At 57.5% G+C, this 22,388-nt stretch overlaps 3 protein-coding genes and 1 non-coding gene across 5 annotated transcripts in view; 1 reads left to right on the forward strand and 3 right to left on the reverse strand.

The window, feature by feature from the left end:
• Positions 1 to 5,685, forward strand: part of TTI2 (TELO2 interacting protein 2) — a 456,481-nt gene extending 450,796 nt beyond the window's left edge. The window contains exons 3-9 of the mRNA XM_068174350.1: positions 1,607 to 2,158; positions 2,365 to 2,551; positions 3,062 to 3,154; positions 3,455 to 3,639; positions 4,345 to 4,488; positions 4,919 to 5,081; positions 5,328 to 5,685. Coding sequence (XP_068030451.1) covers positions 1,607 to 2,158; positions 2,365 to 2,551; positions 3,062 to 3,154; positions 3,455 to 3,639; positions 4,345 to 4,488; positions 4,919 to 5,081; positions 5,328 to 5,408 — 1,405 coding nt within the window. The 3' untranslated portion in view covers positions 5,409 to 5,685. The remainder of the gene's footprint in view (positions 1 to 1,606; positions 2,159 to 2,364; positions 2,552 to 3,061; positions 3,155 to 3,454; positions 3,640 to 4,344; positions 4,489 to 4,918; positions 5,082 to 5,327) is intronic.
• LOC137463471 (small nucleolar RNA U13) lies at positions 465 to 558 on the reverse strand. The gene has a single exon (XR_010993930.1). It is a non-coding gene; the product is annotated as a small nucleolar RNA U13 (small nucleolar RNA).
• MAK16 (MAK16 homolog) lies at positions 5,539 to 9,326 on the reverse strand. 2 transcript variants are annotated; one of them, XM_068174674.1, is made up of 10 exons: positions 9,179 to 9,326; positions 8,792 to 8,841; positions 8,478 to 8,587; positions 8,167 to 8,231; positions 7,692 to 7,843; positions 7,010 to 7,064; positions 6,851 to 6,925; positions 6,445 to 6,558; positions 6,254 to 6,310; positions 5,539 to 6,019 (listed from the first exon to the last, which is right to left on the reverse strand). In XM_068174674.1, exons 1-10 carry the CDS (start codon positions 9,191 to 9,193, stop codon positions 5,831 to 5,833), a joined length of 882 nt encoding a protein of 293 aa, XP_068030775.1. In that variant the 5' UTR covers positions 9,194 to 9,326; the 3' UTR covers positions 5,539 to 5,830. The 2 variants fall into 2 exon arrangements, with proteins under 2 accessions (XP_068030775.1, XP_068030774.1); XM_068174673.1 differs by having other exon boundaries at positions 5,542 to 6,019; positions 6,254 to 6,307; positions 6,439 to 6,558.
• Positions 9,327 to 10,774: 1,448 nt separating this feature from the next.
• Positions 10,775 to 18,051, reverse strand: SLC18A1 (solute carrier family 18 member A1). The gene is given in 9 exon segments (XM_068174431.1): positions 10,775 to 11,159; positions 11,243 to 11,362; positions 11,443 to 11,506; positions 12,047 to 12,098; positions 12,194 to 12,272; positions 13,719 to 13,826; positions 13,938 to 13,998; positions 14,107 to 14,150; positions 17,795 to 18,051. Coding segments are annotated over 9 exon segments (1,071 nt in total). The 5' UTR covers positions 17,994 to 18,051; the 3' UTR covers positions 10,775 to 10,815.
• Positions 18,052 to 22,388: the final 4,337 nt, after the last annotated feature.

Raw genomic sequence — 22,388 nt, forward strand, 5'->3', positions numbered from 1 at the left:
TAACCCTCGGGACACATCCCTGTGCTCAGAAATGCTGGGATGAACCGGGATAACCCTCGGGACACATCCCTGTGCTCAGAAATGCTGGGATGAACCGGGATAACCCTCGGGACACATCCCTGTGCTCAGGAATGCTGGGAATGGAGCTGGAGTGAACCGGGATAACCCTCGGGACACATCCCTGTGCTCAGGGATGCTGGGATGAACCGGGATAACCCTCGGGACACGGGACAGGCCGGGGCCGCGCTCTGGGGATGTGTGGGCCCGGATCGGGAGGGAATCCCCGTCCCCGCGGGTGGTTTGGGGACTGGGCTGAGCTCCCGGCTGGAAATTCCCGGGATCTCCCGAGCCGTTTACACACCCACCCCTAGGTGAGTTACAACAGGCTCACAACCATTGAGCGCATCTGTCGTTGACGTGGGCACGATAAAAATGACGTCGCGATGACGTCAGGACCCCCCGGCGGTCAGACGGGACTGTGCCATGTCGTAACGCAGGGCGCACACGTCACGCAGCCGCGTGCCGCTCCCATTCATCATTTCCATGAACCGGAAGGATCGCGGCAGCGCCCGCCGCGCCCGCGCCTGGCGCCGCGCCACTGCTCTCCAGGTCACGGCGACATTACTGCCTCACTGGCTCTCCCGTCTTTTGTTTTATCCCCTCTGAGCCGTTCCTCCCGTCCCTCCCGTTTCCGCTCTTTCCGCCCTGCGCGGCAGCACGGCCAACCGGCCCCGCTCCGTTGTCGTGAATTAGCGATGCTAATTTATGTACGCTAAACCACGCCCACTCCACCGTCAGCTTTACGGCAAGCGGGGTGGGTTTTGCGACAGTTCGCGCGCGTGGTGCGGGTGGCGGCCGTGCCGCGGTGACGGGACCGGGGGTGCTCGGGGGTCTGAGAGGGACAGCGGGGGTTCTCGGGGGTCTGTGAGGGACACCGGGGGTGCTCGGGGGTCTGTGAGGGACACCGGGGGTTCTCGGGGGTCTGAGAGGGACACCGGGGGTTCTCGGGGGTCTCTGAGGGACACCGGGGGTGCTCGGGGGTCTGTGAGGGACACCGGGGGTTCTCGGGGGTCTGTGAGGGACACCGGGGGTGCTCGGGGGTCTGTGAGGGACACCGGGGGTGCTCGGGGGTCTGTGAGGGATCCCGGGGGTCTCTGAGGGTCTGTGAGGGATCCCGGGGGTCTCTGAGGGACACCGGGGGTCTCTGAGGGACACCGGGGGTGCTCTGGGGTCTGTGAGGGACACCGGGGGTGCTCGGGGGTCTCTGAGGGACACCGGGGGTCTCTGAGGGACACCGGGGGTGCTCGGGGGTCTGTGAGGGACACCGGGGGTGCTCGGGGGTCTGTGAGGGACACCGGGGGTGCTCTGGGGTCTGTGAGGGACACCGGGGGTCTCTGAGGGACACCGGGGGTGCTCGGGGGTCTCTGAGGGACACCGCGGGTGCTCTGGGGTCTCTGAGGGACCCTAGGGGTGCTTGGGGGTCCCTGAGGTGTCCCGGGGGTCCCCGATCCCGCCGGGCGCTGCTGCCACCAGCGATGTGTCCGTAGCGGGGTTTTCGGGCGGGCCGGTCCCGCCGGGGCTCGGCTGAGCCCATGGACGGCAGCAGCCCGAGCCCGGAGCGGGCGCTGCTGCGGGCCGGGCTGGAGCTGGGCCAGCGGCCCGGGGCGCTCCGGGAGCTGGGCGCGCTGCTGGAGGCGGCGGAGCCGCGCTGCCTGCTGGGCTCCGCGGCGCTGGGCGAGCTGGCGGCCGCCCTGGGCGGCTTCGCGGCTCCGCCACGCCGGGAGCAGGACGGGGCCGAGCCGCCCGGCCGGGACACAGCGCTGGCCGCCGCGGCGGAGCGGGCGGAGCGCGTTGGCGCCGTGTTCCTGCTGCTCCTGCAGAAGCTGGAAGATGCCCGGAGCCAGCAGTCGCCGGGCACGGCCGCGGTGGGGCCCGTCCCGCTCCGGGTGCTGGGACACGCGTTCATCTTTGCTGTCACGCACAAAGACGAGAGGCCCTGGACCACGGCGAGGAGTCGGGCGGTGGCTCAGGAGCTGCTGGAGCGGCTGCTCCGGGCTGCGGGCTGCGGGTCCGTGGAGGAATTCCTGCGGGGAAAGGAGGGGGATGAGGAAGGAAGATTTGGAGCCGTGATGGGGCTCCTGAAGCAGGAGTTAACCAAGTGAGTGGGGAGTGTGGCGGTTTTGGAGGGTCTCTGTAGGAAACACTGGGAAAATTCTGAGGCTAAAGAGATGATAAGTATAAAATCAGGAGCTTTACAAAGGGAAGGTGTTGGGGGATGATTGTCAGGGTTTGCTGCCAGCCGAGAGGCTCAGGTGGAGGGGAAATGAGCACTGTGTGTTCCCTGAGCTGTGCCTGTCTCTCCAGAGACACCTGGAAGCGTAACCCTGCCTCCAAAGACGTGTTCTCCTGGACTCTGCTGCGTGTCAGCCGGCCCTGGCTGTGCCCTCACTTGGAGCGGGTCCTGCCGCCCGCGCTGCTCCTCTCCGACGACTTCCAGGAGGAGAACAAAGTGCTGGGCGTGCGCTGCCTGCACCACATCGTCCTCAACGTGGTGAGGGAGGGAGGGCGGGCGGGCGTGGAGCCCTCCGCGGGTGGTGTGTGAAGGGAGGGGCAATCACAGAACGTCCCCGCCGGGATCCGAGTCCCAGCCCTGGCCCTGCACAGACACCCCGACAATCTCATCCATGGGAGAATTTCCTGGAGCTCCGGCAGCCTCCGGGCCATGCCCGTTCCCTGGGCAGTGCCCAGCACCCTCCTGGGGCAGAACTTTTCCCTAAAATCCAGCCTGACCCTGCCCTGACGCAGCTCCAGCAGTTCCCTCGTGTTCCCTAACTTCTCTTCCTGGTGCATGGCAGGGTTTAACCTGCATTTCCAGCAGTTCCTCACACTCCCCAGGCTCTGGGAAGGGCATGGCAGGGTTTAACCTGCATTTCCAGCAGTTCCTCACACTCCCCAGGCTCTGGGAAGGGCATGGCAGGGTTTAACCTGCAGTTCCTCACACTCCCCAGGCTTTAGGTCTCTGTGCTGCCCAGGAGTAACATCCTGCTCTGTGTTGTTGCAGCCAGGAGCGGATCTGTGCCAGTTCAACAGGGCCCAGGTGGTGTTCCACGCCCTCTACAACCACCTCTACTCACGGGAGGCCCCTCTCATCCAGGTAGGATGGCTGCACTGGGCTTTAGGGTGCCTTGGGGCAGTGGCAGCCCCTCAGGGTAAGGCAGGAGGCCGAGCCTGCTCCCTGTCACAGTCCAGCCAGGCTGTCACCAGCCTGGAGACAAAGCACCTTGGTAGATTCCAAGAAGATACCACCGAGGGAAGAGCTCTTGCCTCCTGCCCCATTCCAGGCGGGCAGGGAACAGCTTTGAAGCACTCAGCTCAGCCGTGGGTAGCCACAGGGTTGGGATTCGTTGCTTTTTGGAGAGAACACGAGCTCAGCTTCCCCATGTCCCCAAACCAGGCAGTGCTGCTGTGTCTGCTGGACCTGCTGCCAGTCCTGGAGCGATGCCAGCGGCGCCAGGGCCAGGGCAGAGCCACGTCCCCCTGGGACCAGGTGCTGCAGCTGGTGCTGACCCACATGGAGGCCGAGCACCGGCTGGCGCTGCGCAGGGTCTACGCAGGAACCCTGCCTGCCTTTGTCACCAGGTGAGACACAGGGGACAGGGGAACCCGGGGCCCTGCCCACCTTCCTGAGGGGGTGGGAGCTCCACCCGGGGCCCTGCCCACCTTCCTGAGGGGGTGGGAGCTCCACCTGGGGCTGTACCCACCTTCCTGAGGGGGTGAGAGCTCCACCTGGGGCTGTACCCACCTTCCTGAGGGGGTGGGAGCTCCACCCGGGGCCCTACCCACCTTCCTGAGGGGGTGGGAACTCCACCCGGGGCACTGCCCACCTTCCTGAGGGGGTGGGAGCACAGGGATGGGCCCTGGCCTTGGTATCCAAGGGTATGCTCCCTCCTCAGGGTGAGTTTTTGGGATCCAAGGGATCTATCCCCCTCTCAGGCTGTGTTTTTGGGATCCCAGGGATCTATCCTCCCCCATCAGGGTGAGTTTTTGGGATCCAAAGGATCTATCCCCCTCTCGGGCTGTGTTTTTGCCATCCAAGGGATCTATCCTCCCCCCTCAGGACATGTTTTTAGGATCCCTAGGATCTATCCTCCCCCCTCAGGCTGTGTTTTTGGGATCCAAAGGATCTATCCCCCCCCCAGGGTGTGTTTTTGGGATCCCAGGGATCTATCCTCCCTCCTCAGGGTGTGTTTTTGGGATCCCAGGGATCTATCCTCCCTCCTCAGGGTGTGTTTTTGGGATCCCAGGGATCTATCCTCCCTCCTCAGGGTGTGTTTGTGCTGCCAGACTCGGCATCCTCATCGTGAGGCACCTGAAGAGGCTGGAGCGAGTCATCCTGGGCTACCTGGAGGTCTCTGATGGCCCCGAGGAAGAGGCCAGACTGGGAATCCTGGAGACTCTGCAGTGCACCATAGAGCACGCCTGGCCCAGGTACCTCTCTGGGGGGATTGCACACAGAAAAGCTGTCCTGGAAACCTATCCTGAAGTGAATGTTTCATTCCTATTCTGAATGTTTCCACTTTATGACCCAAAGTTACTTTCTCTTGAGGAAAAGGCCCTGAAATCCTAAGGGAAAATCTGTCCCGGGAAGTACTCGCTGGGCCTACTGAAAAACCTGGCTCCAAATTTAAGCTGGGTCCTCATTTTGACCCAACTTGTGCTTGTTCCAAAAGCCTAAATTAAACCAACGTGGAGTAAATGCTGTGCTGTGGACGGGGCTGTGCACTGCCAGCATTCCCAGCACCATCCCAAGGCTGCTGCCTGCCCAGGGCTGTTCTGGCAGTGATCCTGCCCCACAGCAGCCCCAGGCTGTGCTGTCCCTGCCTGGGGAAGTCTTTGGGATGAGGTGTTTCCCTTGCAGGATGCCCTGCAGGCTCCCTGTGCTCCTCAAGGCCCTGCTCAGGCTGCTCTGGGACGTTCACACGGAGCGGGGCCCGACCCCCGAGCCCGTCAGGGCTGCCCTGCTGCACAGGGCCACCCAGTGCCTCATCCTGCTGGATCGCTGCTGCCAGGGCCAGGTGAAGGTGAGTCAGGGCTGCCAGGGCCAGGTGAAGGTGAGTCAGGGCTCCCTGCTGGCTGCCAGGGCCCTCTCCCCTCTCAGTCCAGCAGAGTTTGGATTCCCCCCTCCCCAGATCAATAATGGATTGATGAGTGACTCGGTAGCTGTCGATGGGATCAGTCTGTGCCGTGCTCCCCCGGAGGGCTGGGGAGGGTGGGTGGCACCATCACGGAGTGCCAGGGCACTGGGAATGCTGCTCTGCTCCCTGCAGGTGCTGCTGGCAGGGCTGCACAGCAGCTGTGAGGAGAACCGAGTGCAAGAGTGCCTCAGGAAGGTGCAGGAGAGCACCTGAGGTGCCTGACACCGCTCACCCCCTTCTGCACAATAAAACTGTTGTATTTATTTAAGAGTTCTGTCGTTCTTGTCCCACCTACACCTCCCCCAGACACATCTGAGGTTTCTCCAGCCTTACAGGGAGCAGCAGAGCCCCCAGGCCAGGGCCTTTCCTGGAGCAGAGGCTGGGCTCAGCTTTTTGAGGTTGCAGAGGAGGTGGGAGATGTTCCTTTGAGCTGGGCTTCACCCAGTGGTACAAACTCACTGCAATTGCCTGGGCTGGGGCCACAAACCCCGCTGTTGTTGCAGAAAATGTGTGGAGTATCAAACCAGGAGTTCTGAGGGTCCTGTGAGGGGTGGGAGGTGGGTGACAGATGCTGGAGTCAGACTGGTGGCACAGCTGGAGTTCTGTCAGTCAGTACAAAATTGGATCAGGAGGGCTCAGGCTGCTTTTGTCTTGGTGCTCGGCTCTGTTTCCTCTTCGTACTCTATCTCGATGTAGGGACGTTTCCTTCTGGCTGGGCCCTTCAAGGGTGTTTTCCCTTTAGATTTGGAGTGGGAGGCTTTCTTCTCTACTTCTTCCTCCTCTTCCTGCTCCTCTTCACTGCTTGTCTCCAACTTATCCATGTCCTGAGGAAGAATTGAGTGAGCAGAGTGATGTCAGAGCAGGTTGTGCAACTAAACCTCCTCTTTCCCCAGACATCGCACTCCACAATCCCTGCCTCCAGAGGAGCTGGGCTGGACTGCCACTGTCCTATTCTCTTCCACAGCTGATTTTGCTGCCTCTTACCCATCCCCAGAGACACCCAAGGGTGGAGGTGCCCGTGCAGCTCAGCCTCAGTGTGTGCCTGGTGCTTCACCCACCTCAAAGTCGCTGAGCTCGCTGTCCTCTGCTTCCACAAACTCCCTTTTATCCACGTCCTGCAGGGAACACAGGCAGGGACTGAGCACAGCAGTGTCGTGGAAGAGCCACCAAGGCCACCACAAGGTTTTTCTGAGCTGTCCTGAGTTCTTCTCAGCCTAGCTCAGCACCAGGGCAGGGCTGGAAGCTTTACCTCATCATCATCATCTTCTTCCCTCTCTGCATCCGACTCGCTCTCGCTCTCTGCGTCTTGCTGTTGGAGGGCTTTGTCAAAGGCGTGGATGGGGAAGTTGTAAATGTCTCCATACTAAAAGGAAAATTGGGATTTTCCATAAGCCACAGGAGGGAGCTGGACTTTGGGCTGGGGGGCCACTGACAGCCTGCACGGGGCAGCATCAGACTGAGGTGTGGATCAGCCCCTTCCCAACTCTGAGCCCAACTCCTGCACAGAGCAGGGGAAAAGCCCTCGTGTTTTGGGGCTCCCTGTGCACAGGAGGGCAGCCCTTGTGCTTTGGGGCTCCCTGTGTTTTGGGGAGCCAGGCACCCCCATTCCCCCCGAGGCAGCAGCACAGGGGCAGCTCGCACTGTGTGCCCCTCACCGTGTCCTGCTTCAGCCTTTCCAGCAGCTCCTTCTCGATGGCGTTGTCCAGCTGGGCAGCGATCAGGGCTTTCTCCTAGGGAACACAGAGCAGCTGTGTGAGGCCCAGGGGCAGCGGGGACAGCAGCAGTGGCACGAGGTGACACGGGGCACTCGTTACCTCTCGCCTGTTCTCGCGCCTCTCGATCTTCCTGCGCAGCGGGACGAGCTTCCTCCTGCAGGGAACAGGCACTGGGAGTGTCACAGCCCCTGGCAGGCAGCAACAGCCAGCAGCTGCAGCATTCCAAACGCATGCAACATCCTGAGGTGTGGGTGCCTCAGGATAAGAGAGATCTAAAGCTGGTAGAGAGCGTCCAAAAGATGGGGAAGGGTCTGCAGGGGCCACAGGAGGAGCAGCTCCTCCTGAGGGACAGCTCTGATCTCTGCTCTCTGTGACAGGGAATGGATGGAGCTGTGGCAGGGCAGGGTCAGGCTGGATTTTAGGGGAAGATTCTTCCCCCAGAGGGTGCTGGGCACTGCCCCCAGGGAATGGGCACGGCCCTGAGGCTGCCACAGCTCCAAGACGGACACCACTCCCAGGGATCACAGGTGGGGCTGTTGGAGTGTCTGTGCAGGGCCAGGAGCTGGGATCAGTGATCCCCGTGGGTCCCTTCCAGCTCAGGACAATCCCTCAGTGCATTTACACACTGCATTCCTGCAGCTCATCCCTGTCAGATCCATCTGAACCCCTCAGGAAAACGGGGACCAGCTCCGTGTCCCGGCAGCGCCAGCGGCTCAGGAGAGGGGCAGTGGCTCCAGAAGCCACCAGTGGTCACTGCCACGGTCACTCCCGTGCCCCTTACTGTCTCTTGAGGGTCAGCTTGCGGATGCGGATCAGGTACTGCGTGATCTTGGTGAACCTCTGCTTGCACTTGTGCCGGATGAAGCGGGGCCAGTAGATGAGGTTCTCGTCGATCTCCTCCAGAGCCTTCTCGTAGTTCTTGCTCAGCAGCACCTGCAGGGGCAGGGGAAGGGCTGGGTGACACAGCAGGACAAAAACGGGACGTTTGGGAGGAGCTGCATCACCCCCAGAGTCACGAAATCATCAAGGAAAAGCTCTCCAAGGCGGATCCCCACCTCGTCCCCAGCCCCGAGCACTGAGTGCCACCTCCAGGCCTTCCCTGGACACCTCCAGGATGGGGATTCCAAACCTCCCTGGGCACTTCCATGCCTGAGCAGCCTTTCCATGGAGAAATTCCTGCCCCTGTCCCTGGAACAGCCTCCCTGCCCTCTGTGGGGACAGCAGGGCCACTGTCCCTGCCGTGTCCCCGAGCTCACCCGCTCCCAGAGGCGCCGGGGAAACGCCGCCCGCTCGATGGTCTTCATGTAGAGGTAACAGCGACCTGGGAGCAGGGAACAAACCCCCCTGAGCCCCTGCCCAGAGCCAGGCTGCCCTCAGGCAGTGCCACCCACTGGATCCCACAACCATCCAGGCTGGAAAAGACTTCCAAGACCAAATCCAACCTCTGATCCCCAGAGTGCCACATCCGGGCATTCCCATGGCACCTCCGGGCATGGGGACTCCAAACGCCCCTGGGGGCCCTTTCCAAGGCCTGATCCCCTCTCCATGCAGGAATCCCTGCTCCCACCTTTCTCCTCACGGACAGTGGCATACTGGCTGTTGGCCAGCGGGCAGGAGGAGCGGTTGCACAGCCCCGTCAGGTTGTATTCGTTCCGGCAGAAATTCTGCGTTTTGGTACTGCAAAAAAGGGGCAGGGAATTCATGAGGGCAGGGCAGGAAGACCCCACAGCTCACCCCATCCCCTGTGACTCCCACATGTGGCCGTGGTGGCACAGAGGGGACACTTCAGGGGGTACCCGAGCGTGTCCCTCCCGTTCCTTTCCCTGCTGGATCCCCCAAAGCCCCCCTGGGCTCAGCCCACCCCCGTCCCCCCAAACTCACGTCATCTTGTAGGAGCAGAACTGCCTGTTCCCCAGCATGCTCCAGACAACCTGCGGGGGGGGACAAACAGCGGGTGACACACCGTGACACCCCTCACCCGCACGTCCCCGCCGGCTCCCGCAGCCTGCGGAGCGGCTCTGACGGGGGAGACGCCACCAACACTGCGGGCTCCTCGGTGCCCCCCGGCAGGGAGAGCGCGGCGCCCCAAGAAGCGCGGGCACAGCGCGTGTGCTGCTGCCAAGTCCCCATTCACACCGCCGGTCCCCCGGTAGCCACAGCCGCGCTGGGGGCACACAGGGGACCCCCGGCCACGTGGGACGGGCGCACGGCCCGGCCCGGCGGCGGGGCGGGCGTTTGACACGGGGCCGAAAGAACGGTGGGACTCACATCGTCCGAATGCATGGTGGCGGTGACGGAGGTGACGGCGGTGACGGAGGCGGCGGTGACGGAGGCGGAGGTGACGGAGGCGGCGGCGGCGGTGACGGAGGCGGCGGTGCCAGCGCGGACTGACGGGGCTGGGAGGGCCGGCCGCGCGGTCTAGGGCGCCGCCATCACAGGAAGGGGCGGGAAGCGCGAAGTCTCGCGAGAGCGGCGGCCCTGAGGGCGGGGAAAGGGCGGGAAGGCGGGCGGGCCGCGCTGTCATGGCGGCCTGCCCCCTCAGGGCGCCGATCGCTCAAACCCTTGCTCAAACAGAGCCTGAGGGCGCCCGAGCGATGTGTTTGGGGCAGGTTAAATCTGCAGTCTGGAGCCGTGCGGGAAGATGCAGATTCTCTGCCAAGCTCTTCCCTCAGAGCTTCCGAGACCCCCTCGTTTGCGGCACCTGACACAGCCACATTAAATTCAGTGATCCGACTGGCTTTGTTGAGTCCCAACCTTATTCCCACCTCAGCTCCTTTAGAGCTCTTGAAACGAATAAATGAATTTAATGTGCGTTGGGAAGGACACGCGAGCAGCTCTGAGGAGCGCAGCCATAGCACAATACACCAGGCTACAGCACGGCACAAATGAAGGTTTTTTAGTGTGCTCAGAGGAGCGGTGACATTGCAGTGACATCTTTACTGTGAAAAATGCGTATTTTATGATTGGCTTTTCGCAAATATTAAATTGAATACTATATGTATTGTGTTATATTGATTAGAAGTGCTGTGTTAACATTTTAATAGTATGGTAAATGTAGTTTTGTAGTTAAAATAGAGCCTATGTATGTGGGTTTTTTTTTTTACTAGCTCAAGCGAGAGATGAGATAATGAAGAAACTCTTCACACAGAGATGGCAGTGATGGGGGCCCATAAAGAATTACTGCCTCCTTATCGGAAAAGACAAACATTCTTCCACCTTCTCTCCATCTTTATGGAACCACCAGGATTAAGGGGAAGAAGTTGACAAAAACCAGAAAAGTTCTTAATTTGCAAGGAATTTATGCATCATGTATGAGATGTATGAATATGCAATAGGCTATTGGTTTTAAAAGTTATCCCTTTGTTCACAAGGCATGCTTATTGGGCTTAAGTGCCCGAGAGCATCCGGACGTCCGTAATTCTTTGCTTTTTATTGTCTTGTAATTGTCCTAACTCTAAATTTTCATTACTCTAATTGTATTACTATTTTTATAACCATTTTATTATTATTAAACTTTTAAAATTTTAAAAACCAAGTGATTGGCGTTTATAACATTTACTGCCAGCTGATTCCAAGGCCCACGGTGGCTTCACTGAACGGATGAAGCCTCCAAATCCCGGAGGCTGGAGATTCACGAGTCTGGGGGAGGCTAAGCCGGCAGCGGCTGCCCTCACGTCCGTGTTGTGTGACCATAATTATAATTCCAAAGCAGGGCACACGTTCCTTGGCTGTTCCACATCTTCTGCCTCCCCGTCGCTCTCCTCCGCGAGGGGCAGCTCCCGCTGGGCTTCCTTTGCGCTGTAGCTTTTGGGTTTCATGGCGCACTCCTGGCCCAGGATGGCCTGGGTGAAGAAATCATACTGTAGTAAATTAATGGTTGACTTGAACAGCTAACAGGAGCGTTATCACATTGGGAAAAAGCCAAAGCAGACCCTTCCCCAGGGAATACAAGCTATGAGTGCAGGGAAGGACCCCCTAAACATTCCTGCTTTTATCTGGGTTTTTTTGTCCATTTTTGAGGGCGGCATAGAACCCAACAGGGAAGACGCAATCCCTGGCAAATTTATTCCTAATTCCCTCAGACCCCTGGGGTGTGGAACTCCAGGAAGACATCCTGGACTGACCATCCCCTCCTGCGTGGCTGGGGGGCCACAGCGGAGCGGGGCGTAGGCCACGTTCAGCACCCCCGCGATCGCCATCAGCCAGGGGAAGCCCAGGGCTCGCACAATCGCCCTGCCCGTGGAGGGACCTGAAAATTCCAGCGCCAGAAAAGTGACAAAACGCCAGGGAGCTACACCCTGAGTAGCCCCACTGCGAGTAAAACTCCCCTACTGACGGCAAAGCCCATGCAGAAGGCCACATCGGCGATGGCGTAGACGGTGCCATAGGCTGAGGTGTGGCGCAGGTCCACCAGGTAGCCCATGATGGGCATCACGGAGGAGTCCACCATTCCTGCCTGGGGCGTGAGGGGCTCCTCAGTCCCCCTGCCCCCGGGGAGCTGCCCCGGAGCAGCCCTGGCACCCCCAGCTTACCTACGGCAAAGCCCAGGCCGGCGTTGGGGGCGATCAGCCCGTAAATGTTGGTGGCCAGAGGGACCTGGAGGGGAGAGAGAGGAGGTGTGAGGCCAGGAGAGCGGTGGGAGGTGGCCATGGAATCGTGGAGTGGCATCTTAAAGCTCTTTCTGTCCCACTGCTTGCCATGGGCAAGGACAACTTCCACTCTTCCAGGGTGCTCCAGCCTGGCCTCGGGCACTTCCAGGGATCCAGGGGCAGCCACAGCTCCTCTGGGAATTCCATCCCAGCCCCTCGCCACCCTCACAGGGAGGAATTTCTTCCCAATATCCCACCTAACCCTGCCCTGTGTCACTTTGAAGCCATTTCCCCTCGTCCTGTCCCTCCATCCCTCGTAAATCCTCTCTCCCCATCTTCCCTGCAGGCTCCCAGGTCCTGGACAGCCACAATTCGGTCACCCCACAGCCTTTCCCAGGCTGAACAATCCCAAATCTCTCAGCCTGGAGATCTGGAGACCTTTCCCAGATCTGCAAAACCCACCCAGAGGTGCAAGCGCTGAGCATTTGCTGTGCCAGGACGGTGAAAATCCCTGCATAGACACCTCGGATTCCCCTGTGCTACTCACACAGAGGAGGCTGATTCCTACCACAGCCATTCCAGTCATGGAGCACAGCCACCTGCAACCTGAGCACAGGGCAGGAGTTCTCAGCCTCGAGCAGAACATGCTGAAATTTGGGCTGGCCTGAGCCAAAATCTTTCATATCCCACTTACCTGCCCATCCTGTTGGCCTGAATCCCAAAGAGGTTGGTGCTAGTGAGGTAGGAGATGCTGGCAGGTAGGAACACCATCCCTGGGAAACAGAAAAGGATTTTAAAGTGCCCAAGAAAACACAGATTTGCACAAATTTTCACTCCCCAACGGCCCCATTTGGAGAATATCACGAGCTAGGCCAGGCACGTGAACATCTCCTGCCACGGTTTCTCCCTCTTCCACCTTTCCACCTTTTCCCTCACTAAATAAAGAGGAATAAAGCTGCTCAAGTAAAAAGCTCAGGGATCATTATGTAGCTCACAATTAAATATTTGCTCTCCCTGCTGCTTCACCAGTTGTTTATTTTTCATATCCTCTCCTGCTGGCAATAAATAAAAGTGATCAGCCCCATTTCCCTGGGACAGCTTCCTTATTGGAGCACGCTGATTTGTGTTTAATTTCCTCTCCTCTAACAGCTACACAACGTGGTTAATCCTGCAGGTTTAGCCCAAGCTCTTCTGGGTTCTTTTTCCCAGAATTATGGGAGAAATAGACGAAATAAAGAAGTCCCTTGAGTTCAGAACAGCTCGTGAGAGGGGTGGTGCTGAACTCTGAATCCAAACTGCTCTCAAATCTCAGGTACCCGAACATCATAGGAAATATATTTGGGATTTTCTTCTTTTAAATCACTTTGAGGTGACTTTGAGAAAATCCCAAATATATTCCCTAAGATGTTTGGGTACCTGCGATTTCCCGTGGTGGCAGGGAAGCCCTGAGTGCTTTTTCCCTGGGTTCTGCCCCTTCTCCCAGTGCCAGGGTCCCTGGGTGCCGCTTTCCCCTTGCCCTTCCTTGCTCCAGAGAAGCTTTCAGTGCCTGGCTGTCGCTGAGGATAACTCGATCAGGAGCAATTCCAGCTCCCTGCTGGCAGCCTGCAATCCAATTTGGGCTCTAAGTGCAGCCTGGGGCACCCCCCGGGTGATTCCTGCTCCAGCTGGGTTTTTATCTCCATTTCTGGTTGTTTCTGCAGCGAGCACAGGCGCTGTTATCTCCACATCCCATTTTCCGGGCAGCTGGCAATCAGCACAGCCCATCCTGCCCTGCCTGGGGTGCTGGGAACGGCCTCACCTCGCTCTGCAGAGCCCATCTGGCCTCGCCAGCCCCAGCCCAGCACGAGCCCATTCCCTGCCCTGCAGAAGATGGGCTCCCTGCCCCGTTATTGCCCTGCCACACAATTTTTTCAATAGCAGAGCAGAGCAGCCACCACTGAGGACATTTCCAGCTGGAATTGGAGCCGTGCCCAGCCTGGGATCGCTCGCTGCACGGGCAGCAGGGCAGATGTTTCCTTCTCTTTTTTTGGAGTGATATAAAAGACAATTCAACCCCTCCCACAGTGCCAGATCTTGGTCCCTGGAAGTGCCCAAGGAACGCCTGGACGTGGCACTCAGTGCTCAGGGTTGGGATCAGTCACAGGCTGGGCCCGATGGCTCTTGGAGGATTTTGCTGGGGTTCTGAACTCTCTGGAGCTCAGGGGAAGAGGCTGCAGAGCCTCGGGACCCAGCGAGCTGCCACTGCAGGGAGCACATGGTCTGCAGCATCCAGATGGGCAGCGTGGGCTCCAGCATGGTCACACCCATGTTGGAGAAGCAGAGGGCTCCTGGAAAAGGGAGAAAAGGGAGAAAAGCTCTGGTTTAGCCCCTTTTTGCTGCTGTTTCAAGCAGGTGTGAGGGAATCTTTAGGGGGGACAAAATTAAGGCTCCACCTTTACCTGCAGCCAGCAGGATGTAGGGGTCTCACAGCAGGCTGGACACCGGGGTGGCTTTGGCACTCTGCAGAGGGGGTGAGGTGGGCTGGGGGCTGTGCGTGCCCTCAGCTGGCCCTGGCACAGCCCCCAGCCCCGGGCAGTGCCCACCTCCCTCAGGCAACGCCGTGCTCACCTCCAGGGAGATCCACGAGGGCTGCAGGATGCACAGCTGCAGAGCTGGGGACAGAACAGCGCTGGGGGCTCCTTCCTGCAGGCACCACTCACTCCTTCCATCCATCATCCATCCATCCATCATCCATCCATCCATTCATCCTCCATCCATCCATCATCATCCATCCATCCATCCATCCATCCATCCATCCATCCATCATCCATCCATCCTCCATCCATCCATCCATCCATCCATCCATCATCCATCCATCCATCCATCCATCCATCATCCATCCATCCATCCATCCATCCATCCATCATTCATCATCCATCCATCATCCATCCATCCATCCATCCATCCATCCATCATCCATCCATCCATCATCCATCCATCCATCCATCCATCCATACATCCATCCATCCATCCATCATCCATTCATCATCCATCCATCCATCCATCATCCATCCATCCATCATCCATCCATCCATCCATCCATCCATCATCCATCCATCCATTCATCCTCCATCCATCCATCCATCCATCCATCCATCCATCCATCATCATCCATCCAACCATCCATCCATCCATACATCCATCCATCCATCCATCATCCATCCATCCATCCATCATCCATCCATCCATCCATCCATCCATCCATCTCCCTGTCCTTCCCCTCAGCCCGAGCCAGCCCAGAGCACAGCCCCGGCATGCAGAAGCTCTTTGGGGACCTGCTTGGAGCAGGCAGGGCAGGAGGGAGTGAGCCCCAAAACAGCCGGGAGAGCTTTGGAAGGGTTTTGTTTTGTCAAGCCCTGAATGCTCCCATGGGGCTGCCAGCCAGGGAGCTGCCGCTGGAGCGTGGCAGGAATGGGATGAGGAGGAGAAAAGGGTTAAAGCAGGAAGTTTGGTAGGCATGAGGCCCGTGTTTAATTTCCGTGCTTCATCAGGGATCTCTTGCTTTGCAGCCAGACGAGGACAGTAAGTGGGGCTGTAATTTAATTAGTTCCACGCTTCCCACTGCAAACACCGCTCCTGCTGGCTGTAACTTTGCTGTGGCACTCGGGAAGTGTTGCCCTGATTTTTAAAAGTGTTTTCTTTTATAGTTCTTTTGAAAGTTTTAACCTTCTCATAAAACTTTTTCAGCCTTCTGATCTGTTTACATATTTCTACTGGAGTTCTCACGCACTGCTCATGTCAATAATGATTTGCATTCGTGTTTTGCATTCTTCTTTGTGGGAGGAGAGAATTGATGGACTGTTGGTTTGACCAATGTGCTTGGAGAGGTGACAATTTCATCCGCCAATCCACGGTCACCTGTGGAATTCTATAAATACCACATGTTCCAATAAAACTTTCAAAAGAACTATAAAAGAAAATGTAACACTTTTAAAAATCAGTGCAACAGGGAAGCTCCCATGGCCTCTGTCTGGGAGCAAGAGCGAGGCACCACTTCTGCTGACAAAGCCTGATTCCTTCATGGCACCAGGAGGCTGCAGACAAGGCTGCCTTGCCAAAGAATTCACAGCTCAAAGAGCTTTCCTGAATGGGCTGCTGGAGCCATTAGAGCAATTGGGGTGGGGGTTACTGAGTAATGAGGGATTCATTTGTCGCTGTTGAGGCAGGACGGGAACAGAGAAGACTCCAGTTCAGAAGACAAGAAGCAAACTGATTTATTTCAAATGCACCGCTCTTTTATAGGGAACGTCGTGCAGACCAATTTCATTGGTCTTAGAGTAAAAACATCTCACACCATTGGTGCGCTCTGAACGACTGTCACGATACGCTTGTTGCGGGGTGTCGTGATGGTTCTTTTCACCGATCCCAAAAGTGCAAAAAGGCAAACAACAAGGGACTATGAGTGAATCACAACAAATGCACCTTTATTAGGGGCCAAAACAGTAAATGCGATAGTGGGGATCAGAAAGGAGATAAAAGGATAGAGAGAGAGAAGGAGGAATGGGAATAGCTACCAACACAGGCGAGATCCTCAGTGGTCCGGACGATGGGGATCCGTCTATTGTGTCAGGGGAGTGTCCCAAGTTCTGGTCAGCTCAGGGGTCCAGTTCTAGTCCACAGAGGAAAGAGGGAGGAACATGCAGGACAATGAGAGTCCATTGTGATTGCTGTGGGGGAACAGGCGAGTCCACTGAAACCACCAAAGCAAGGCGAACACAATGAAGAATAAGTCCATTGAAATCACTGAAGGGAAGCAGGTCATGTCATTAGTGGTCAGACCACTGTTTTCCCCCCCTCCCTGTAGTAGGGGTCTCAGTCCTTGGGAGGAGGGTTCTCAATCTTAGTCTGTCACGGTGGTGACGAGGCAGATGAGGGGTCTTCAGTGAAGGACCACGGGAGTCACTCCAAAAGTTCATTCGGTTTAAGAACAGAGATTTGAAGCAGGCCACGCATCAGGCTGTCCCGTGCTGGGTCCATGCCAGGTCCTTGCCAACTCCTTGCCAAGTCCTTGCCAGGCCTTGTTCAGAACAGCTAACGCGACGGTGCAGCAGTTGTAACCTGCACTGCTGCTCTCTCCAAGCCAGAACTATAGTTGGGGATGGAGTTTCTCCTCGTGGCAATCGGTAGGCAAATGTGGGGGCTTCAGACGGCCTCTTACAATGACGCACGGTGGCAGAACATTTCTATAAACAATGTGAACAACAAGAGAGATAGAGAATTATTCACATTCCTTTCCAACTCTTTCCCAGGCCCTAGCCTGGTAGAAACCTTTCCTTTCCCTCTGACTGAACTGAGAATACCCGTATTCATTCCTGCTCTGTTGCTGTGTCAGTCATCTGGAGATGGCAAAAATAGGATTTCATATTCATTAAATGATGGTGATTAATGCTTTTTCTCTTCAAGCCAGGTCTTATAAACTCTCAGAGATAAGCATTATACCCTTGATAGCTCAGCTACCTCAGGTGGCATAAAAGTAGCAGGATGGCTCCTGTGACAGTGTTGGAAACAAAAAGTTTTAATAAAAGGCAAAATAAAAAAGCTCTTTACAGAGAAAAACTAAGCCAGGTCAAGAGGTTCTCGCTCCTGCTGAAACACTTCACAAAAGCCATTACTTCTTTTGTTCTCTTATTTTCTAGGGAATTGCTTAGGTGGGACTTTCTGGCTTCTGTCCGATTGGCTGTCCTTAAGTTTGGGGTGAAGTCCCCAAGGTCCTATGAGGTGTCTTTCAGCCAAATTGAGGAGAGGACCTTCTGGGCTTTTGTCCTTTGTAAGGGGACAAAGGGTAACTTGTTTACTCCATCAAGAGGGGGCACATTCCTACAGGTGATGATGGAATAACCCATGCTGGTGTGTGGATATTCTCAGTTCAGTCAGAGAAAAAGAGAAAGATTTCTGCCAGGCTAAGCCTGGGAAGAAGTCCGAGAGGAATGTAAACAATCTGTTATCTTGCTTTTTGTTCATATTGATTATAGACCTGTTCTACCACACTGACCTGAGTCCCATGTACCAAGCAGGTGAAATGTTTTTACTCTAAGCCCAATGGAATTAATGTTCACGATGTTCTCTACAAAAGAGAGAAGTGCTTTTGAATAAACGCTCATTTTGCCTTCTGAAATTGTGCCAGTCGTTTTTCCCATCCCTGGCTCACCAGCGTCACTGGTGGTATCACCCACCCGTGCTGATGTGCCTCTTCCTCCCCACACGCACATTCCAGGAATTTCCTTTATCCCTAGAGTCCAGCCCTTTGGTTTCTCACCTCCATCCAGGAGGGCGAGGAAGGCCAGGACCAGGAAGGGAGACGCTTTACCCACAAATGATGCTCCCGAAGGGTGCCCCGACTGCAAGGGAAGGGCTGGGTCACACCCTGGCAGTGCCACCATCCCCACAGCCTGGCAGTGCCACCATCCCCAGAGCCTGGTAGTGCCACCATCCCCAGAGCCTGGAGGTGCCACCATCCCCAGAGCCTGGAGGTGCCACCATCCCCAGAGCCTAGCAGTGCCACCATCCCCAGAGCCTGAAGGTGCAACCATCCCCATGGCCTGGCAGTGCCACCATCCCCATGGCCTGGCAGCGCCACCATCCCCAGAGCCTGGAGGTGCAACCATCCCCATGGCCTGGCAGTGCCACCATCCCCAGAGCCTGGCAGTGCCACCATCCCCACAGCCTGGCAGTGCCACCATCCCCAGAGCCTGGAGGTGCAACCATCCCCATGGCCTGGCAGTGCCACCATCCCCACGACCTGGCAGTGCCACTGTCCCTAGAGCCTGGCAGTGCCACCATCCCCAGAGCCTGGAGGTGCAACCATCCCCAGAGCCTGGCAGTGCCACCATCCCCACAGCCTGGAGGTGCAACCATCCCCAGAGCCTGGCAGTGCCACCATCCCCACAGACTGGCAGTGCCACCATCCCCAGAGCCTGGCAGTGCCACTGTCCCCAGAGCCTGGCAGTGCCACCATGCCCACAGCCTGGAGGTGCGACCATCCCCAGAGCCTGGCAGTGCCACCATCCCCAGAGCCTGGCAGTGCCACCATCCCCACAGCCTGGAGGTGCAACCATCCCCAGAGCCTGGCAGTGCCACCATCCCCACAGACTGGCAGTGCCACCATCCCCAGAGCCTGGCAGTGCCACTGTCCCCAGAGCCTGGCAGTGCCACCATGCCCACAGCCTGGAGGTGCGACCATCCCCAGAGCCTGGCAGTGCCACCATCCCCAGAGCCTGGCAGTGCCACCATCCTCACAGCCTGGCAGTGCCACTGTCCCCACAGCCTGGCAGTGCCACCATCCTCACGGCCTGGCAGTGCCACTGTCCCCACAGCCTGGCAGTGCCACCATGCCCACAGCCTGGAGGTGCGACCATCCCCAGAGCCTGGCAGTGCCACCGTGCTCAGAGCCTGGGGCTGCTCTGAGTCCCTGCTGGGTGTTTGGGGAGGTGTCAGTGCCACAGGCAGTGCCAGGGAGGGGCATGGGGAGGGAGGGGAGCACCCAGCCCATGAAGGTGGCATTGCAGGAGCAGGTGACACTGTGGCCGTGTCCCATTGGGGACAGGGGCTCCGTACTCAACACTCCCAAGGCCAGGCCTCCCAGGGTGATGCCCATGGCGCTGCCCCTCTCTGAGTGGTCCGGGTACACGCTGGCCAGCAGCCCCAGGCCTGGGGGCACACACAGAGCCCACCTCAGCCTGGCTGGGTCCGTGGGGCGCTCCTCTCCGTGAGCAGCTGGGATTTAGAGGGTTCAGCTGCTCCCTGGCTGGGGGTGGGTGCAGTTGTGGATATTCTCAGTTCAGTCAGAAAGAAAAAGAGAAGGTTTTCTAACCTGGCGAGAGCCTGGGAGACAGTTGGGAAAGAATGTAAATAATTCTCTAATATCTCTTGTTGTTCACATTGTTTATAGACAGGTTCTGCCACCGTGCATCATTCACTGCACACCAATGGTGTGAGATGTTTTTACTCTAAGACCAATGAAATTAATCTGCACGATGTTCTCTATGTTCTCTATATATAGAGCGGTGCATTTGAAATAAATCACAAGAAGTGTTCATTCTCTTGCCTTCGACTTGGAGTCATTTCTGTTCCCGCAGTGAGAGGAGGAGGAGGAGGGGGGGAGGGGGGGGAGGAGGAGGAGGAGGAGGAGGAGAAGGAGAAAGAGAAGGAGAAGGAGAAGGAGAAGGAGAAGGAGAAGGAGAAGGAGAAGGAGAAGGAGAAGGAGAAGGAGAAGGAGAAGGAGAAGGAGAAGGAGAAGGAGAAGGAGAAGGAGAAGGAGAAGGAGAAGGAGAAGGAGAAGTAGGAGGAGGAGGAGGAGGAGGAGGAGAAGGAGGAGAAGGAGGAGAAGGAGGAGAAGGAGGAGAAGGAGGAGAAGGAGGAGAAGGAGGAGAAGGAGGAGAAGGAGAAGGAGAGGGAGAAGGAGAAGGAGAAGGAGAAGGAGAAGGAGAAGGAGAAGGAGAAGGAGAAGGAGAAGGAGAAGGAGAAGGAGAAGGAGAAGGAGAAGGACCCAGCCAGGGGGAGCTGATGCAGGGACTGAGGTGTAGCCAAAACCTTCAGCTGCCACGGAGGAGAAGCAGGAGCCGAGGCCTTGGAGGGCTCTGGCGATGAGCAGCAGGGTGTAGGTGCCTGAGAAAGCAAACACTGCGGAGGGAGGGCAGAGCTGGCTCAGACCTGCGGCGCAGGGCAAGGCTGGCCCCAGCTGGCTCTGGAAGGGGTGAGAGGGCAGAGAGATGCTCCTTGTCACCCTTTCCTGAGCCTGGGGGCTCTGCCCTGTCCTTTCTCTCGTGGAGCAGGCGATGGGGAGGGCGCAACTCGCTGACTGTGGAGAGGAACACCATGGCTAAGCCCAGGAACATGGGGATGTGGTACCCGATCCTGGAAGGGGAAAAAAGAGTTCCCAGCTCAGAAGGGCTCCTCGTGCCCCCCTGGGGAATGTCTGTGGGCTGGGAAGCAGCTCCTGAGGGGGTGCTGTGCCCACAGGTGCTGCTCAGAGGGACCCCAGTGCCCCCCAGTAACTCTGCAAAGCCCCCCCAGGGCCACAGCTCTGCTCCCCAGCCCGTGTGCCCTGCCCAGCCCAGCTCAGCGCCTGCAGGAGGGAAAGGAAACCTTAAAATAACATTTGATCCATCCACAGCGGGCTGGGAGGCTGTGTTTGTTTATTCCCTGGCTGCTGGTGTTAAACAGCATCTGCCAGCACCTGAGGAGAGCATCAGTGAGCTTCATGCTGGGACATAAAGCCACAAGGCACATGCAGGCTTTAGAAAAGGCATCATTGCTGCCTTTTGGATATATCTGGATATCTTTTACCTCCTGCTGTTTCCCTCCCGGCAATCCCTGCAGTTCCATGCGGTTCCTCAGCTCCTGGTGATTCCAGCAGCGGGCAGGAGCCGAGGAATCGCGTGTGTGACACGTGAGCAGCGCCACGGCTGGCTCTCACAATTAAAGGGCAAATATTGTGGGTATGTGTTAGGAGAGGTTTTAGAGATTTACTTTTTATGTATTTTATATATATATATATATATATATATATATATATATAAAATAGAGATATATGTTTTATATATATTATATAGAGATATTTTTGGGGAGGGGAGGGGAGGGGAGGGGAGGGGAGGCGAGGCGAGGCGAGGCGAGGCGAGGCGAGGCGAGGCGAGGCGAGGAGAGGAGAGGTCCTGGGCCCTGCGGGTGTCACCGGAGCCTCTCCCGCTCTCCTGGAGCTCTCCCGGTGCGTCAGCCGGGCTGGGCCGGGGCTGCCAGCGGCGCAGGAAGGCAGACCCGAGCTCCGGCCCCCGGCAGGGCTGAGCCCTCCCGGGCACCGGGGATCCTGCCGGGATGGGGCACCTGGACCGGGGATCCTGCCTAGATCGGGGCACCTGGGCCGGGATTCCCGGGATTTCGGAGCACCGGGATTTTGGAGCACCGGGATTCCCGCCTGGATCGGGGCACCTGGCTCGGGATTTCTGAGCTCTGGGGGATGTTGGGACCGGCAGGTTTCGGTCCCTCCTGACCTCAGGGCTGCCTCCTGCCCATGGGATGCTCTCCCTGGCTTTTCCAGGCTGGTTCCTCCCCGGCAGAGGAATCCCCAAGGCCTGGCGAGGTTTTGCAGTGCGGGCTCTCTCTGTCCTTCCATAATTTCTGTTTTCCTAAACTTCTGACACATGGCTCCGTGATTTCCCTTTCAAACCCCAAAAAGGCGCCATCCTTCACCCAGGACATGGAGATTTACTGCAGGGAGAGAGAATAAATCCTAAATATATTCACCTTTCCTCCGCTGGCACATAAATCTGCCGCCGGGGCCGTTTGTCTGCCTCCTGCCTGCGGCAGATGAGAACATCCTGCCGGGAATTCCCTGGGCGAGCACTGGAGCGGGACTGGAAGCCTTTAAATGCATTTCAGGAGCGGAGAATTGAGCGGCCGGGGCTGGAAATCGCTCTCCCGGCGTGCGGAGCCGAGGCGGGGCATGAGCGGGGCAGCAGCACCATCTGCTGCGGGAGCGCGGAGCTGCCGGGCCGGGAAGAAGCCCGATTCTCCTTCACCTTCCCCTTCTTCTCCTTTCCCCTCCTCGGTGGGTTTGCGGGCCCCACGCTGGGCAACTCCCTGGAGCAGTTCTGTCAGGAAAAGCAGGCGCACAGGACTTTTTCGGTGTTCAGGTTCTTGTTTTATTGTCATCTTATCAAGCTGTCTGCACCCGGACCTTGCATGCCCGAAAGCAGCACAAAAATGGCCAACAGCCTCGTGTTGCAAGGCCTTTTAAGTCTAATCAAAAACTAAGCTACCCAATTAAGAAGTGGCACCTAAATTATTTTCCTTTCTAACCCAATAACTGACCCCTCAAGACCCGCAGTGCGGATTTTTGTACCCAATTACAAGAT

Source organism: Anomalospiza imberbis, chromosome 28 (assembly GCF_031753505.1).
Source record: "Anomalospiza imberbis isolate Cuckoo-Finch-1a 21T00152 chromosome 28, ASM3175350v1, whole genome shotgun sequence".
Classification (NCBI taxonomy): domain Eukaryota; kingdom Metazoa; phylum Chordata; class Aves; order Passeriformes; family Viduidae; genus Anomalospiza; species Anomalospiza imberbis.